General features: G+C 43.6%; 1 protein-coding gene across 1 annotated transcript in view; it reads left to right on the forward strand.

Annotated features, from left to right (window-relative positions):
* Nucleotides 1-18,910, forward strand: part of LOC126532172 (transmembrane protease serine 9-like) — a 52,030-nt gene that overhangs the window by 23,669 nt on the left and 9,451 nt on the right. The window contains exon 9 of the mRNA XM_055071249.2: nucleotides 7,649-7,838. Coding sequence (XP_054927224.2) covers nucleotides 7,649-7,838 — 190 coding nt within the window. The remainder of the gene's footprint in view (nucleotides 1-7,648; nucleotides 7,839-18,910) is intronic.

An 18,910-nucleotide genomic window follows, 5' to 3' on the forward strand; every position in this document is an offset into this window, starting at 1 on the left:
GGATCGGCCCGCCTAGCCAGCGCCGACCCTGGATGCAGTTTCATAGCAAAGAGAGCCATCCACGGAGACAGAATGCGCGGTCACGTGGACCACGCGGTGGAATACTCCGCGTCGTGTGTCTTCACTGGCCGGCACGTAATCGATATGGAGCAAAGCGCTGTGCAGAATATAGTAATTTGCATGAAATTCATTTAACCTTTTCAGAAAAGCTCCGCTTCTCAAATTCCAACATGAGGTGTATCTGCATTTTTTTTCTTTACTACTGGTACGCTTGTTTTCTAAGCCGCTTCTACTTCGTTAGCTCAATATTAAAAGAACAGATAAAATGTGTCCGTGACCTCTTTTTCTATCATCTTAGTGTATCTTCGTGAAGCACCTTGCATTCATTATACAGGGTGTTTCAGCGAACACTTTCATTTTTTTTTATTTTCTGGGGCAGATAGCGCAATTCAAGTCCATGAGCTGGTCTATTCGAAGACGTTACTTGCACGAGAAATTGAAATACATAATCGACGAATTAACAAAAACTCACTAATTAGGTTTTTAACTAATTACCTTGTGGCACATATTGCAATTTACCAATTATAGCGGATAAGACTGCAAGGCATATCCACTTGAAAAGAATTGTGAGAAGGACACCATTTACTAGATACGCGCCGTCAAACTTGCGGTAAAAATGCACTGTCGTTCCACTTACTTCCTTAACGAAACGTCGTTTTATGCATTGAAGCACGAAATTATCTGGAACGCCAATGTATTATTCCAAAAAGTTCGGGAATTGATATCTCGAAACTGGTGTCATCTTGAGAATTCGTTCCAAGTGGATCCGCCTTGCGAACTCCTTGCAGCTAGAATTTGTAAATTGCAATATGTGCAATAGTGTAATTAGCTAAAACATAATTAATATTCTTTTAATTAGTCGATTATGTGTTTCAATTTTTGTGCAAGTAATGTCCCCCTCTTCGTGTAGACCAGCTTATGGACTAGAACTGTGCTATGCGCCACAGGCAATTAAAAACAAAATTAAAAGTGTTCGCTGAAACACCCGGTATTGTACATTGCCTTCAATCATTTTCATAGTTGTCTCATGAACCATTACCTAAAATATTCATTGAGAATATGAAGTCAGATGCATGTGGAATTCTTAAGAATTGGTTTATTCATATTCTTACCGGCTGCATTGGAAAAAATTGACACACAGTTGATCCATACCGTTTGTAGTCACAGACGACGAAAAGTCCCCGTGAAGCGTATTTCAAATACCCTGAGATGACATGCAAATCCTAACAATCCATCCAACAATGTTACATCTTGACCTCTGTGTTTAGACTAAGAAAGGTGGCTCTTACCATAATACACATGAGAAGACAGTTAATTTGTTCATGCTTATGGAGATGCTGCTTTACACATGTATAACTGTGGTATATATATATATATATATATATATATATATATATATATAAAACGAGGGTTGGGGCACGTTCGTAGCATACCGGTTGATAATAAGAACCGACTGGAAAAGCAATTATGTCCCTGAACTGTCGCCAGTTTCCGCCCTAGCCGCGTCAACAAGCTGCCAGATGCCACACGCAGACACGTTAGGCACAGTTACTGCTACTGTACGATGCCAAAAAAAAAAAAACATCGTAAAAAATTCGAGCAATGTGCACGACGACTTTCGGATATTTCAAAAACTAACCATCGGTATTTATACGTAGTGGGCCGAAATAACTCTCATCCGCCACGGTGGCTTATTAGTTAAGGAGTAGTGTTAATGAGCACGAGTTCTCGTGTCCAGATTTCTGCCGCGACGATATCATCTTAACGTGAGCTACACGGAAAAACGCTCCTGTATACACGTATTTCTACATTGAAAACATAGCAATTAATCAAGAACTTATTGACTGAGTCATGTAGTAACCCAAAGTCATGAACACACCTGGCCCATTAAAGCCAAGGAAAATGAGAGACGTGGATGCGAATCAAGAAAGCCGCAGGAAAACAGCACTTGGCACCTGGTTGAAATCAATCAATCAATCAATCAATCAATCAATCAATCAATCAATCAATCAATCAATCAATCAATCAATCAATCAATCAATCAATCAATCAATCAATCAATCAATCGTGCCACTCGCCAAAGCATGCTTTTTTTCTGGAGCCCTCCTCCTGCCCTCGTTATTATAGGTATATTAGTTTGTGCAGGCGTGCCGTATTGCGCAGTAGCCGGCTTGGTAAAGTAAATTTAAATCCGTGGACATTTCTGAATTACAACTGTCACGAAGACTGACGTTTATGTTTGTTATGCTTGCTTGTAAAGCGAAACCAAGTGACTGGTAATCCATATTGCAATTTATGTCCACGCCCCGGCCCGGGTCTCGTCCTTTGCTGATTCGACTGATGTGAAGAAAGGAGCAAATAATGAATACTTTATGGAGTATTAAACATTGAAGATAGTTAAAAAGAGGTAGATCTTACTGATAAACTACAAATAAAAAAGAAAACAGATGTTACTTCAGCGACATTCATATACTCGTAACACATTTCTGAAATCCAACCAATTTTTGGCCTATCCCCCTCAATGGGTAGGTGCCACTGTCTGTAAGGTTATTAACATCAGCGTCCACTTCGCAGCGAAAAGAACAATATACTGTACGAAATGACGCTCGTTTCGGTTAAATAAAACTCAATAACGTCACAAAAGAAGACTGCAGCGTGGAATAGACGTGCAAGATGAGAAGGCGCCTGAAGCCCTCACGTGCAAATTAGTCACGTTACGGTTCTAGCAGAATGCATATTTTAGAACATATACTCCGCAAAAGTAACTAGAGAAGTGATGAGTAATCACTCCAGAAATTCCTCAAAATACAGCATGAGCCTGTTAATTTAGCTACATTTAAACCTCTTTGATGTAGCCAAACAGCAGTTCTTACGTTATGATAATGGCGCTCCAATCGCGTATGGCGGATTTAATTACAAGTCTGTGGAAGAAAATATAGGCTTTTTTACGTTCCTACTCTTTCCGATTCCCGCTTCCTATTGCCTTCTTGTACATCTTATGTTCATGCCTTTATTCTTAAGAGGTCCCTATACAGTGTACCACTTCGGGACGTCTTTCTGTGTTTTATGCTGAATTCACAAATCTTTGTGTTCACATGAAATAAACTGGAACTCAAAGCACATCTACTCCTTGGATCGTGCACTGCTTCTCTGGTGGTTGGAAAGCAATTTTGCGCAGTCGCTATAACAATTATTTCTTTGCAGCAATAATTTTCTGCCCACTAGTGAAGTTCAGACGCATCAAGCACACAATTAAAGGAAATTGGCCTTCGTTATAAAACAATATTAAAGCATTCAACTTGTGTTTATCAGAACGAATGGTCTCAACCAGAGAAAAACTAAAGCATGAAGAGAGAGAGAGAAAGAGAGAGAGGCAGGATGCAATATATGCCTAATGCCCTGTTTCAAGCATGATTACCTCACTTTCACACGCTAGTACTTTCACACGGAACAAAGTATCGAATTCGGCGCCGGCACTTTCACGCTCCACTTACGGCCCACAAAGGCGGCCGGCTCGCGGGCCACGCGCTCGCATCCCAGCGCACGAGCGCGAAATTCAGGAAGTTATGCGAGGGCGGGTGCGGAGTGCACTGGGCTGCTCTCAAAAAGCAAGCTGGCGCCGTCATTGATGCCTTTCCCGTCATGTGGGCTGCGCTGCTCTTCGTCGCCGCCGCCACCGCTGGCGCGGATGCAGCAAACAGCTCCGCAGGTAAGCCACTGTTTGTTAACATTTTCTTTTTCCCCTGTCTTTTCCCTTTTTCTACCGCGATGACTGTTACGAAAATTCGAGGCCTCGTTATGGTAGTAGCTCACTAGTAATTATCGCCTTGCGAAAAATAAGACCATCATGATGATGATGTAGATAAGATTGAACAAAGGGATGGAAGAATAAACACCCCAGCAGGCATCGAATTCGGGACCGTCGAAAAAAAATCGTATTATGAGCTTCAGAAAGCAACACCAGAGGTATGAGAGATTCTGTATAGTGGGGGACTCCGGATTAATTTCGACCATTCGCGCTTTCTTCTTTATTGTGCACCTAAATATAGGCACTAGAGCGTTTTTTAGATTTCGCCATCGAAATCCAACGACCGCGGCCGGGAGCTGCACCTGCGACCTCGTGCTCAGCAGCAGCACAGAATGGCCACTAAACCACAGCGGCGGTAATCTAGAATTTCGCGTTGTGAAACTGACGCTGCAACCGCGCGTGCCTTTGGTGTATTTTTTCCCCTTTAGAAAAAAAAAAAAGCGAGCACTAAGACAAGTCCTACGACAAGATTTCAGTTTGGGCGCGGATTTTACGGCACACGAGTCAAACAACCACGGAGGTGAAAGACCTTGAGCGATTACAGTATGAAAAAGTGAAAAGCAGAGTAAAAAAAAAAAGAAAGAAAGCATTTAGAAGAGTTTGAACTTGGCCTATTTGGTATTTACTGCAGTGGGGAAAAATGTAGGGGATTCATGGTTTAGTTTTGTGAAATAACTGTACAGGTAATGATGCTGTACAACCAAAAAAATATAATTGAGAGACCTACGCATTGTCATGTCATTGTTAAACAATTAGGTCCCGCTCATCTGCAAAGGACGGCGTATCGTGCATTTCTCCTTACCAATCACCAGTGACTTGTCATTTCGTCCTGCTTCAGTCCAGTGCGGAGTCGCCAGGGACATTCAATCAAGAATCATTGGCGGTTCGCGTGCAAGAGAAGGAGAAGCGCCATGGCAGGTGAGCTGTGCACCTATAGTGTCTACACATCACTGACAGGACCGCTGTAACGAGGCTGTATTAGATCTAGGATATCACCGCATATACTCGGACTGCTCGAGATTAATCAAACTCTTAAAGGTGGATTCGTGATCAAACCTAGATGATACGTTCTTATATGAGACAAGGTATTATGGACTATCACTGAATATTCACCGCGCTTAAGACATGTTATCACAGCTTCATGTCTACTAAATGTTGTTGTGTACTGTGGACTTCGCGCGTACCTCAAATGCAACAGCGTTTGATCTAGAATGCACGTTGAACGCAGTGAGCCCAAAATCAAAAGCCAACAGAGGTTTTCAAGCAGCTTTGTCTCGTGCTCGATTGAAGGTGTGAAAAACACAATTGAAAGCTTCTTGAAAGGTTGCGTGTCTAAACTTGACACTTTTCTCATCTTTCGTTAAGGAATACGCACAACAACTAAACGCATCCACCGGCATTGTATGCTATCCTTGATGACTATAAAAATATGAGTTAAATATGAGTACACCATGCAAAGTATCATTTACTTTAAAAGTGCTTGTATGTGAATAAGAATTGAACGCTTAATGCGACAAATTTAGCTTTTGTCCACGCAAAATCCGAACTTCCCAGTCAGTATGAGTCCATGATTAGCGCTAATCGATTGGGCTACGAATTCCCCAAAACTCAACGACGACATCAACAACAAAGCCCAACTTCCGTAGATTAGGGAAGCGATGCACTTTTCCATGCCCAACATTGGTTCCGGCTTCACTTTTTACGAAAACCTCCAAAACATTGTTTTGTTGAACATTGGCACCGAGTGTATTCGGATCCATCTGCAGCGTTGTCTGACTAATATATGTGTTCTATATGCAGGTGTCCCTTCAAAGGAATGGTTACCACTTCTGCGGTGGCTCAATAATTGAACCTACGATTGTTCTGACCGCTGCACACTGCGTTCGCAAGTGAGTGTGAAGCGCGCTGTAAGCGATTAGCGAGAAATTGGTGGATCTTTATTTTTGAAAGCGTTTACTAGCAACAGAAACGCTGTTTGCAAATAATTTGCTTAACACGTAGCTTTTTTTTAATATTCACCAATAAGCCGCACGAGTGAATGAATTATTCAGCCTGTGAGTTTCATATTTCAGCACAAATATTTAGCCTGGGATTCGCTGCTTGCAAGTCTTCTTAAACGCAAGAAAAGAGCTGAGCAAAAAAAAAAAAGAAATAGATTGCTGGACTCTTGGCAAATGCAAGGAAACAATATCTTCCTATAAACCTATTGGATCAAGAAAGAAAAAAAAGTGCTTAAACATGCATTATCAAATGCTCCAATACGCAGAAGCCTCGTTCACTCACAAAAAAAAAAAAACTACGTATATTATAATTTTTATAGAAGCGTCTTATTGAGTTTTCAATGCATATTTGGCTTGGCGTTTCGCGAGTCGGCTTTGACGTTCCCTGTGACAAACTAAAATGTTACTTCGACGTTGAACTGACGCAGGTTTCCAAATGGCTTCACGGTCGTGGCTGGTATTATAAATCTTGGAAAAAGAACGAGTCATTATCAACGCAGAAATGTAAGTAAAACACAGAAAGTCGCAATCTTCGTGAATAGTCACTAGATCGCGATGGCGAGCATTTCATGCGTATACAGGATTTCTCAGATAACGTTAACCAAGCTGTTAAATGAGAAAAATTATTGGCAAAACCAAGTGCAAGATGCGATTTCAAGACCTACGGCGTTCAGTTGTCAGAACGCATATGATTGAACACTGTAGTTTTTATAATTGTGTTTGCACCACGTTTATTAAATTTTTTTTCTTTTAGCAGGTTGGCTAAAGTTAGCTGGGACACACGGTTTAGGTGTGAGACGCGGCTCTGAGATTTAGACATTCTAGCTTTCCGTAAGCAGTGTATGCTGAATCTTACGGTGGAGTGAACTTCGTCAAAAATTTCAACCGGCAGTGTATTTTTCCGCTGATTAAAACACGAAGTTAGCAACTTGTCGAATAAATATTGTTTTATGTTGTTTACAATTACTGCCAGTGATAAACGTGTAAAAATCTGGTTTACTACGTCGTTTGGGTGGACGTCACACATTCTGAAGTGGAAATGAGTTGCGATAAATGCATACTGCAAATGCATAAAAATCATACTGTAACAGAAAATCGACAGAACAACAGTGATGTTACTTTGTATACGTTCTCAAGAGAATCAAAAAGAAAGACAATACTGAGATAAAGCATTTATTAATAACAAGGAAAATAAATAAATTGACTGATGCAGTGCACAGACAGACACACAGGCATTTGAGAACTACCAGAAGTATCGTCATATTCATTTGTCTGAAATCCGCATTTTACAATTCGACTTTCATCAAGAAACGCAACACTCACACACAAAATTTTGTCCCCAGCTCGGTATCCGTCCGCATTTGGTCACTGTGCAAGAATACACTACCACTAAATCGATTAGAAGAGAGAGAGTGAGTTAAGTCATAAGGGAAAAGTAGGGAGGTTAACCAGGATGCCCGGTAGGCTACCCTACCGTAGCGGGAAAGGGGATTCAAAGAGGAGAAGGAAGAAATAAGATCACAATCTCCACTGTTACGCACACAAGCGTGCATCATTGAATCAGTCACAGGCGGTCATAAAGGCATTTCAAGAAACGCACCAGCGCCTTTGTGGCCTTGCACATAGCAGACACACAAGGCCACGGGCGCAATACCTCCTTTGTGAAAGGACAATCATCTAAGTGCTCCAAAGCGATTCGAAAATTGTAGTAACGGTCACCGTGTGATGGACCTTTCGGCATTCTCCCACAATACCGACAATTGGGCGCCATATCCTGCAGGTATCGAGCATCCGACGCCATCCCAAGTTCGGCACGGACGGAGCCAACAACGACATAGCACTGCTCAAGCTGGGCGAGCCGTTTGACTTTGAGGGCTCCGACGGATACGTAGCGCCGGTGTGTCTGCCAGACAAGTACCACCGCATGGAAGGAAGCGTCACCATCACCGGCTGGGGAAGGACCCGTGAGAGTAAGGAAATCTAGGTTGCGTGCCCCCGCATCCACGTTTGGTTTTCCGTCGTGATTTCAAAGGTTTCCTGCTGCGGAGTCTGTTAGAACTGACTGTCTATCGGGAAATAGGCAAGCAGCTCCTCTCTGGGGAATGCTTCTCCGGTGGAACTAACCTCCGGTAATCGAATGTCTGGGAGCTTCGCAAAACAGAAAAACCACGATAGTCACGAAGCTTTGAAACGAACGCGTACAGTGCTCAAAAGCTGAAACGCGAAGAATTCCGAAAATATACTCCAATGCGTGCTTTCGTTTACAGGCTCACCTGCGTGTGCAAATGTACCAGCGGCTTAATTCAGACTCCTAAACAAACGCTTGGCCGTACTCCGTGCTTAGAAACCGAGTACAGAGCGATTGTACGTCGCACTTCCATCTAATTAGGCGTAAGCGGTGTTATTTGCTGTTTATTGATGTTATCGTTTCAATATTTTAGCACTGTACTACACCTCCATTGCTGTGGCTGCCTCAGCTGCACAGAGTGATAGCCTTCCTGCCGATTTGGCAATGGGTGCCTAAATGAACGCTTTCTCGGACAGGCTACCTTTGGTAAAAAGACTAAACGCACTTCTCTCCCGTTACTTAGACAAACTCTACGGAGGCTATAGCGCATGTTCACGCTGCGGTAATCCAAAGTACGTTGATGGACACCCATGGCGTCTGCCCTGGATGCCGAGGAGACGCACGTATGCCCTAGATCGTGCGCTGCATGTGATGCTTTTACTTTAGGATGACGTAACATTCACTTCAATTATTCCTTGCAGCGACACCATTTGCCACGACATTTCTATCACCGAAAAGACCAATGAACTTGACAACTCTCTGACGTTATTACAGCGCGCTGAGAAATATTGAGGAATATGAACAGATGCTGAATGCCGAACGTCGACCTCAAAGTGCACCAATACAGTTTTGGCGTAGATAACAGAAAGCATAGTGGTGTCACGTTGATGTATAACGTACATTACGTAACACTCGGTGGCGAAATACCACACAAGATTAAAACAAGCATTTAAGCATTAAAAAAGAAAAAACACTTCGTGGTGTCGACCACAGATTATGATAACATTTTTTTCTTTGGCTCGCAGCCGGAAAGATATCACAGGACCTGCACGTGGTGACAGTCCCTGTGGGAAGTGACCTCTTCTGCACTTACCAGTACAGCCAGTTGATCACACTGAGCTCGCTATACGACCGAAGGATCATGTTCTGTGCCAGGGCGCTGCTCGGAGGACGAGGGTCCTGTAAGGTGAGTAAACGAATCGGGCAGATCTTGCGTTAACGAGGTTCCATAACATTAGGTTCCATAAGCTTACGCTTATGGAACCTAATTGCACGTCAGATTATCCTGTAACAATACATAGTTTGCATGTAACGCCACGGATGCAGCATCTTACCGTGCTAGTACGCAAGCGATGACGTCAGCGCACCATATTATCACGCATACGTTGTTGTCCTTTGGTTGATGACCGTTTTTCACTGGATTATCACAGGTTTCGTGCTGTAACGTTTCTTTTTTAGGCAGCTTTTAAACATGCTAGTACGCCAAGATGACGGCCACGATGACTGGAATGCAAACGAGCTGTAGCAATGCAGCATAGGGAGCGCTATCACATGGTAGCCATCACAAATCTTGTCAATTAGAGAAAGAGAGAAAAGGATTAATGGCAGAATGGGCGCAAATGTTAGCCTGAGGGCCACGACTCTCGTATGCTGCTCCGCGCTGGGTAAGGAATAAAAACGACAGACATGGCAATGCACAAGAAATTCAGCGGGGATATCGCGTGGCACAAAAGCCTAACGCTCGCCGCTTGGAAGGTCACATTATGCACACAGATGGCACGAGAGCGGTGCTCATGCTGCATACGCCAAGAAGCTGCATGCTTCTTTTTTTTCCCCCGCGCAGTGCCGCGTACAAAATTTGAAGGCGTAGAAAAGGCATTAAAGTCTCACTTCGTTTGGCAAGAAAAACAAGAAAACCTTCCAAAGTGATTTTACGTGCTGTCTACAAAGTTTCTAGCATTGCGAAATGTTTGCATCTCGTTTGACTCGATTTAAAAAAAAATATTCTTCCAGGGGGATTCTGGCGGCCCAGCGACCCAAACGGAGAAAGGGCTGGCAATCGTCGTGGGCATCGTATCGTTCGGCCGTGGATGCGCCCGGGCGCGCTATGCCGGAGTTTACACCAAGGTTTCTCATTACGTGGACTGGATACGGGACAACTCAAAAAAATTCGGCAGGTAGCGACTGCTAAGTGTTTCATAGAACGCCGCGCACGAGTACAAAATCGAAAGAAAAAGAAAAGTGAAGAGTCGGAAGATCCTCTGTCCTCCTTGTGCACCTGAAACATGCTTTGTAAGAAAACGTGGGATAGAGGCATTATGAGAAGCGAAAGAATGTCAACGTAAGCATCGGCTGAGCAAATGGAAGGTGATTTGGACTCTGCGATCCGCTGTTTACTTATTGTAATGAGACAAAAAGCAGCAGCGCTGGCACAAACACCCGAAGAAAGAGGAAGACGAGGGTATTAGGACGGTGAACAGTTGATTAAGAATGCCTCGTACATCATCATCATCGTCATCAGTCACTCACCAGTCTGATAAATGCATGGGTTCGAATCCCACCAATGGCACCAATTAAAGCCAGACGATGAGATTGGCTAGCTATCATGATTTACTTGCAGGCCATTCTCATCATCTTTATGCCCTCCTCTTCCTCTTCCTTCCGGCTCTTCGCCCAGTGCTATGTTGTCCCGTTACAATACACATACTCGATCGCTTAAATATTCCAGTTTTTATTTGGCGAAGTATTCTATCGATAATTCTGTTCAGTGACATGCAGTCATACGGACCGTGTGACAAAGAGTTGTAGCACGCTGTATGAAGTTTATGTGCCCATGTTTCACATGGGTTCTTTCATCTCGTCTCTCCTTCTATCGCCTTCCATTCGCTTTACCCCCTTTTCCCTGGTACAGGGTAGTCAGCCGGTATTTACACTGCCAAAGCTGCCTGTCTTTTCCTCTCATATTGCTCCTTCTCCAACTGTTCAGTGGCGGCTCTTGCCAGGTTCCCTGAGAGAAAGCAATAATTTCACAACTGATAATGCCTCGCGACGGAATGCCTCCGTCGCGAGGTCAGCGCGGTATTGTTCTGCATTTAATCGCTGTCAGAACTTCGATGAATTATAATTTTAAAAATGCGCAGCCGCGTCGGTTACGTGCCTTCTAAGCACAATGTGTAGTTGACCTGAAATGTGCGCGCGTCTCCCTGATGTTTATTGATAAGCAAAAAACTTTTTTTTACTCACCGCTGTGAAAGCGGAAAGGCGGTCTCATTGGTTTCGGCACCTTGCATTCATATTATCAGCGCACAATTGAGAAAAACGCACACAGAGACGAAATGTATACAGGACGCGCACTGGACGTTAAACGAGTTTTATTGCGCACTTACAAATATAGGCGCAGGCGCGAACATTGTGCACAAGCGAGGGTGAAAAACGCCCATAATGGCCAATATCTAAATTGCTGATACGTCGATGTCCTGAACAATTCTCTACCAGAATAAATTACTACGGATGCGTGAAAAGCAATCGTTCAAGTGTACTGCAACACTTCTTGTGACAGTGCGACTGGTTGACGTAGTAGTCACATATTTGTCGTGGTTGTTGATGATAGCCAGCCCTTCAAAACTCAATTCTGATAGAGTGGACTCTCTCCTTCCGCAATATTTCCTTCTACACGCCGGGGTAACTCAATGAATATGACATTGCACTGTTGGAAACTAGGTCGCGGGTTTGATTCCTGCCGCGGCGGGCGCATTCCGATAGGAGCGGAAGGCAAACAAGCCCGTGTACCATGCACTGTGTGTGTGTTAGAACGCCAAGTGTAACCAAGTGTAAAAACCAAGTGGTAAGAACCAATATGAAAATATGAATGGAAGCTAATTCGCGGAGTTCCTAATTTGTTATCTCCGTTTCTAGTTACTGTGATCTCAACTGTTACGAGTGCTTTGGGCAATTTTACACTGAAAACCAAAGAAATAGCACTTTTATGTAATAATAACATTTTTCGCTATACTTTATTTGACTACAGGTTAATCGACATTGCCTTTTGTAAATAATGTCTCTCATGAAATATACAAAATACACAGTGATTTCATTGGTCTAATTATTTTTTCATTTTTTTTCGCATAAGCAACCGTCTGTCACTTCTGCAGTGTCAGTGAACTTGACTCCTAATGTTTTTTTTAACGCCTACGCAAAACAGCCATGAAACTCCGGGAGTGTAAACACAAGCTCGGAATAAGAAGACGTTATTGAGCACATCTTGTTGCACTGCAGTAATCATGATTCACATCGAAAAAGACCAGAGATAACTTGCGCGCTCGTCACAAAAGGTCGATCTCATTGAAAATAATATCGGGGCCATATCCAATAATAAAAGCGGTTGTTGGCGCCTTAAATGAATTTTTGGAAGCGTCGAGAATTGCAGGTAATTGCAACGGCGATATGTTAGGACCTGCATCATTTAGGTTTTGAAGAAATATCACTGGTGTTGTAGTTGATAGCTTCTGCGAAGTATTCATTGAACTTGACCTTGTCGCAAACTGCGGTGTAACCTTGTATATATTGCATTGTATTGCTTTCTTGAAATACAAGTGAACCACAAGCCACTGCTCTATATTCTTAATTGACATTACTTGCTCTGCAAATTCTGTGTTGAGAGGTAGCACGGGATACTTTGAACTTTGTGTGAACTATAGCTTAGCGCGTTCGGACTGTTATTTGAATGTTACTTTAATATTCCATCTCGTTTGTATGTGTGTTTGTTTGAGCCGGCATAACTTTGCTATGCACTGTATATCTTGTTTGCTCCTTTGTTTGTTTGAGCAGGCCTGTCTTTGCTTTGTATCGCTTGCCTACGAGGTAAAGATCATCAGGCAACACTCATGATGTCAACCTCTTCTACACACATATTGAAAAAAAAAGAAGAAACAATTGACAACTAATTGTGGTCATGAAGCCCGCATGTCATGTGGATAAAGAAGAAGCAGCAATAAAATTTATGCGGGTAGAGTGAGATCCCATGGAATTTCTAGTGTTCTGCTGGCGGGGCTGTAAATTTTCCAATAAAATACACTTGTGCCATCACGTGGTTAGCCGTCTATGTTCACGTGCCGTCACCCAAGTTTCGCACGCAAGTACAACTCTCGTGCACGTGTGAGTCCATGCGATTAACAGTTACAGAATAACTGCCGTTCCAGCACTACGTGGCTCACCACCGTTTGCATTATATTTGGGCTCGTGTTATGTTTCGAAGCCTACGTTCCTTAAGACTCCTTTTCACCAGAAGTAGAGAAATAAAAGGATGGTCATTCCTTTGTCACCGTTCTTTTCCTTTCCTGACTTTCAGTGCGCGCTGTGCTGCTTTGTGATTTTCAGAATAGAATGGTTCGGAAACCTGCCCGGTTTGACGACGTTGTAAGACGAAATTAATGTGCTGTGCATGAAGGAAGCCAGCTATACGAAGCGCTTGCTTATTGTGAGGATGGTAAGCAGAGAAAGCTTATATCAGTTCACATTGATGAAAATATAGCACTGTTAAAGACAGAATCCCAGATTCGAAGTACTGCTGTAAACTAGTAAAGGTGTACAGAATAATAATATAGCTATTAATACATAGAACACTCCTGACATACCAGCAGGCTGTGCCAGGATGGCAGATTGGCTGTAAATTGTCTCTTTGCTTTACCGTGATTGGTCGGAATATTTATTGCGCATAAGCGCAATAAATAGGGTAGCCAACGAGAACTATCTTGGTTTAAGCTCCCTGCCTTTCTCTCTTTTCTACGTGAAAATAGTCTGCAGCCATGTCGTGACGTTGAATGCGCTTGGGTGAAAGCCAAGGACAGAAATAGAGAGAAAAAGAATAAGGTGTGAATGGCAAAGAGGCTAACAAGAATAAACTGCCCTGTTGGCTATCTGCCACTTTCCGCTAATCTATTCCACCTAGGATGGAAAAGGTGAGCGGAAAGGTAGAGAAGGTATAAAGACAATCTGTCAATACGAACACTGATAGCTGTGCGACATGCCTGAGACAACTACCGTGACTGACAAACTCCAGAGAGATAGAAAAATGAAAGCAAGTTACTGTTAACTGATTCCTGTCAATCTGCGGTTGTGCTGCTGAGTCTACTGAATCTGGCGGCGACTGGCGTAACCTTTCTGGTGGAGATGTCTAACTATCCAGATAAGCTCCAATAAATCCAGAAGCGTCCGACAACGCGAACGCAGCGCTTGCCAAAAACTATAGGCTCTCACTTTGGCATGTCGTCGCCGACCAATGCGGTAAGTGGGGCAAAAATAAGTAGGCTTATCAACTTCACTGATCATATAAAACCCAGCAACTAATACAGTACAAGACAAATGACAGACCAACAGGGTCCATGTGTGCTCGTAACTCTCGTTTGAAGGAAGTAGCTAAGAGCTATCCAACCAGCTGTTATGAGAACTGGAAAATTGTGCAACCGAAATAAAGCCTGTGTCAACACATAAATTGGATTTAGACGCCATGTTTCCGTCGCAAAAGACGGATGGCAGATAATAAAAAACGCACCTGGAGGCAAGATCGGAGTAGTCTCGACAACATTTCGTGATCACATATTAAGCTGGGTACACACGGCAAGACGGATCGTCGATTCAGTCTGCAGACAGCCGCAACGTGGCTGAGATGCAACAAATCGCGCCACTAACAGCTCGTCTGCGGCGTTGTTGTGTGTCCCTTGACTCGTCGGCACTGAGCTACGTCATGCTCATCCGATGGCATGACCAGCAATCCGTCCCGTCGTGCGAATCCCGCTTCAACGCCGTTATTTATGAGCATAGCACATATCCCGACATTCCTCGCCAAAAGCAATCATGTGATTGGCAAAATGATGAACTGACACTTCATAGCAGTTCTATCTAGCTGTGTTGCGACGAGAAAAGACCACTTTTTTTTTGTCGCTTCAATGCCGAGAGAAGCGAACGCATTTCCTACTCGACCAAGCAAATAGACACCGTCGTTTCGGAATCGTGGATGGAGCATCTCACGGCACGTTCGCCATCCGGCGCCTCAAAGTCATGAATGGATACTTGCACATCACGCCTAATTAAATTCTTTTGAATTTACTCGGATTACTTTAGACAGCTTTGGATCACTAGCTTATATACGCACTATAGAGTTAACACTTAATTTATTCGGAATTTGTTTAATTTTCCTGTCTTATTATTATTATTGATAATAATAATAATAATAATAATAATAATAATAATAATAATAATAGTAATAATAATAATCATTATCGTCATCGCCACCGCCAATCTCATTAGTTTAATTTATATCCATTGCAGGACGAAGGCTTCTCGCAGTATTCTCCTTTATTTCTGTTTTGTGTCAGTTAACTTCATCTTATTCATTCTAACTTTCTCATTTCATCCCACCACCTAGTTTTGTGCTGCCCTTAACCGCGTTCCGTTGCCCTTGGCACCCATTCTGTAACTATAATACACTAAGGGTGGCCTGGTCTATGCATTGCATCTCTTGTCCAATTACATTTATTCCTCTTAATGTCAACCTGAATATGGGCTACCCCCTTTGCTCTCAAATCCAAACCGATGTCTCCGTGTCTGTTAAGGTAGCGCCTGCCATTTCTCGTTCCATCTCTCGCAGCGTAGTCTTTAGCTCATTTTCAAGCTTTTTTACTATGCCGTCTCCTTCGTAAGTTAGTATGAATATTATATAGATAAACATACCTGAAGATTTGGCGGTTCGAGAAATAGTAAATAGTTTAATGACACCATAACAGCTACGCGGCTATTTATGTGGCCAAATATAAAATTTAAAACATAGTGATGCGTACGGCCCTGCTAGACCAGTCATCTTAAACTTAAATTTGAAGATGCTGACCACGAGTTATCTATGTCCAACCAGCTACAAATTTTAAAGGTGGCGTTGAAGTGAATAAAGGCAGCTATTACTGCCACCTCACCCACTAAGGCTAATTATAACTTCATTTCGTTCACAAAATTACGTCAGCGCTAACCTCATGACCGTGCTGAACGGAACAGCTCGAACTCGTAAGCAAGTCATCGTAATCATGCAAGTGTCGTAGAAATTGTAGCAGCACAGTGTTACCAGAATACTGCGTTGTACTACGTCACACCCGCCGATGTCGGAGAAGCTTTATGACGTTTGACAAACTACTAGTGCAAATAAGCAAATGTAGTACACCGCATCCCGCATACATTGCCACTTGTCATTGCACTGATACTCAATGCCAACTGGCGAGCGCTACGGGAGTTACAATTTAAGGTGCGAGCGAGATGTGAGCGAAGCCCTTCGTTTTTACGAAGCATGGCTTACAGAGTGCGTGTGTGCAGGTAAGTAAACTTAGTCATGACCTAATGACCGTGAAACACCTGCTCCCTCGGACAAGTTCTCCTGGCGTAGTCTTCAAGATTCCGGTGACAGCGGAAATTTCCGCAGGTGTCTCAGTGCAGCCCAAGAATTATGTCGCTAGAGACCAAGGATTGACAAATGCTCTCGCAGAGAGCGTGCCCGGAAGACGGGCCACGAGATAAACTCGGACAGCGCGCGTATCGTATAGCCACAGAGAACCTAGCTCGATATTAAATCTTAAATTATTCGAATAACAATTGACGCAGTGGAGAGCTCACCGGCACCGTGAATCACGCGTAGTCCTGAAGTTTGCGTCGTGCGGTAAAGACTATACTTAAGAGCATTCTGCGTAGCTGGCTTTCCACTGTGAACAAGGGATCCGTATCGAAAGGTTATTTCATTTTGATTATGGTAAGTGACCTGCTTCCTTCCTAGCAATGATGTTACCTGCACCCCCGACAGTGCGCAGTCGAACTCGGAACTGCAATTTGAGTAACACGGCATGCTCTGATCTTGCGTCTGAGCATGTTGCGGTAATCGCGCACGACGTGTTAAGGCAGGTTTTTTCTATTCAGCTTACCGTTCTCGTAGGACAGAACGTGACGTTCCTTCGTTGAAGCGGGGAAAGAAGGCTCCAAGAGCAGCCGCGACTATTGCAGAATGACCATCACATCGGCGGTGGCTATATAAGCAAGTATACCTTCTGCGCGGACGCTATCGCTATTTGATGCGTCTACATGCTTCTACAGTGAGCCGTTGGGGGAGTATGGAGCGAGCTTCCTTATCAAGTCGCGATCGCGCTCGGCCGTATCAAGCTGCATGTTCGACCGACGGTGCGGTGTAGTCACGTGGCTCATGAACGTCAGCGAGACAGATGCGATTTTTGGCAGTTCAATTTCGGGTTTTCTGGGAGTAAATGACCGGAATTCAATGCGCAGCAGAAATTACCAGGGTCACATTTTTGCATATCTAGATCCGGTTATGAACTCCTGGTATGTCACCCGGGCTTCAAGTCTCGCATTAGGGATCAATTTTTTTACTCTTCCAGCTAAAGAGTTAGTGTAAATTTCATAACTAGATCTCTAATGATTAACTTCAGTGATATTGAAATGAATAACTGTGTGGTAAAAGCCATCCCGCGACAATCGCCTAATAAATAATCTTCCCAGTTTTTAGGTACTTTCGAACGCTTCATCCGAAACACCGTGTAGCTTTAATTCTACTCCCGCTAGGTGACGTGCCGCTTAATTTTCTTAGATTTTATGAGGGCGTGCGGACAACTTCACTTCGATAACCACTTTATGGATACTTCTTCTTGGGCGAGTTGGTTCATCTTGAAACATATGGGTAACAGCGCAAACAGACGACCACAAGAAGGGAGACAGGTACACACAAGCGCTTGTGTGTATGTCTCCCTTCTTGTGGTTGTCTGTTTCCGCTGTTACGCGCAAACAGACGACCACAAGAAGGGAGACAGGTAGACACAAGCGCTTGTGTGTATGTCTCCCTTCTTGTGGTTGTCTGTTTCCGCTGTTACGCGCAAACAGACGACCACAAGAAGGGAGACAGGTACACACAAGCGCTTGTGTGTATGTCTCGCTTCATGTGGTTGTCTGTTTCCGCTGTTACCCATATGTTTCAACCACTTTATGATAGGCAATAAAAACGAAGATCCGGCATCATTTATAAGAATACGTCACTTCCTTTAAGGTGGTAGGCCACACAAAATTTCTTACAGCTTCGCTGTAAAAAACCCTAAGCTGTAAGCACTACAGAAACCATACTGCAGGGGTATGAGCCATTGCATTCGTCTTAGGTGACAGACGGACAAATTTCTCGTTGGGCAGGCACAGAAATGCTTACGCGTTTAAAGGATATACGTTTGTCTACGTATTATTGCAGCGAAATGACACAGAGAGGGGACATGGTTAAGACAATATCGTGATCATATAATTATCTCGCAGCAAAGGTTTGGTGCGCCATTGGCAACACCGATAGTGACGTCGTTTCTCTCTCGCAGTAGAGCATGCGCGCAACAGTCTCCCTCCGACTTTGAAATAGGTTCAAGGATGTGTCCCTGTCCTTAATTAAATTAAATCTGTGGCCCCGGTGCCATATGGTAACTAAAGTGCATAACCAAGTCATAAACGCTATGATTAGCACACTACGAAACAAGAATGAGTAGCATAATTCAGAAAGTCTTTGATGAACGCGCTGCATTAACACAATGAACCGCTCATTGCACCCCTCCATTACATTACATTATGGGGTTTTACGTGCCAAAACCACTTTATAATTATGAGGCACGCCGTAGTGGAGGACTCTGGAAATTTTGACCACCTGGGGTTCTTTAATGTGCACCTAAATCTAAGTACACGGGTGTTTTCGCATTTGGCCCCCATCTAAATGCGGCCGCCGTGGCCGGGATTCGATCCCGCGACCTCGTGCTCAGCAGCCCAACACCATAGCCACTGAGCAACCACGGCGGGTGCACCTGCCGGGTGCACGGCGGTGTGGCATTTCAAATAAACAATGTGATAAACTCAAGCCAAACGTGTGCGTAACTTCATTAAGAAACACAGGCAAACCAATATTTGAGA

This window comes from Dermacentor andersoni, chromosome 5, assembly GCF_023375885.2.
Source record: "Dermacentor andersoni chromosome 5, qqDerAnde1_hic_scaffold, whole genome shotgun sequence".
NCBI lineage: Eukaryota > Metazoa > Arthropoda > Arachnida > Ixodida > Ixodidae > Dermacentor > Dermacentor andersoni.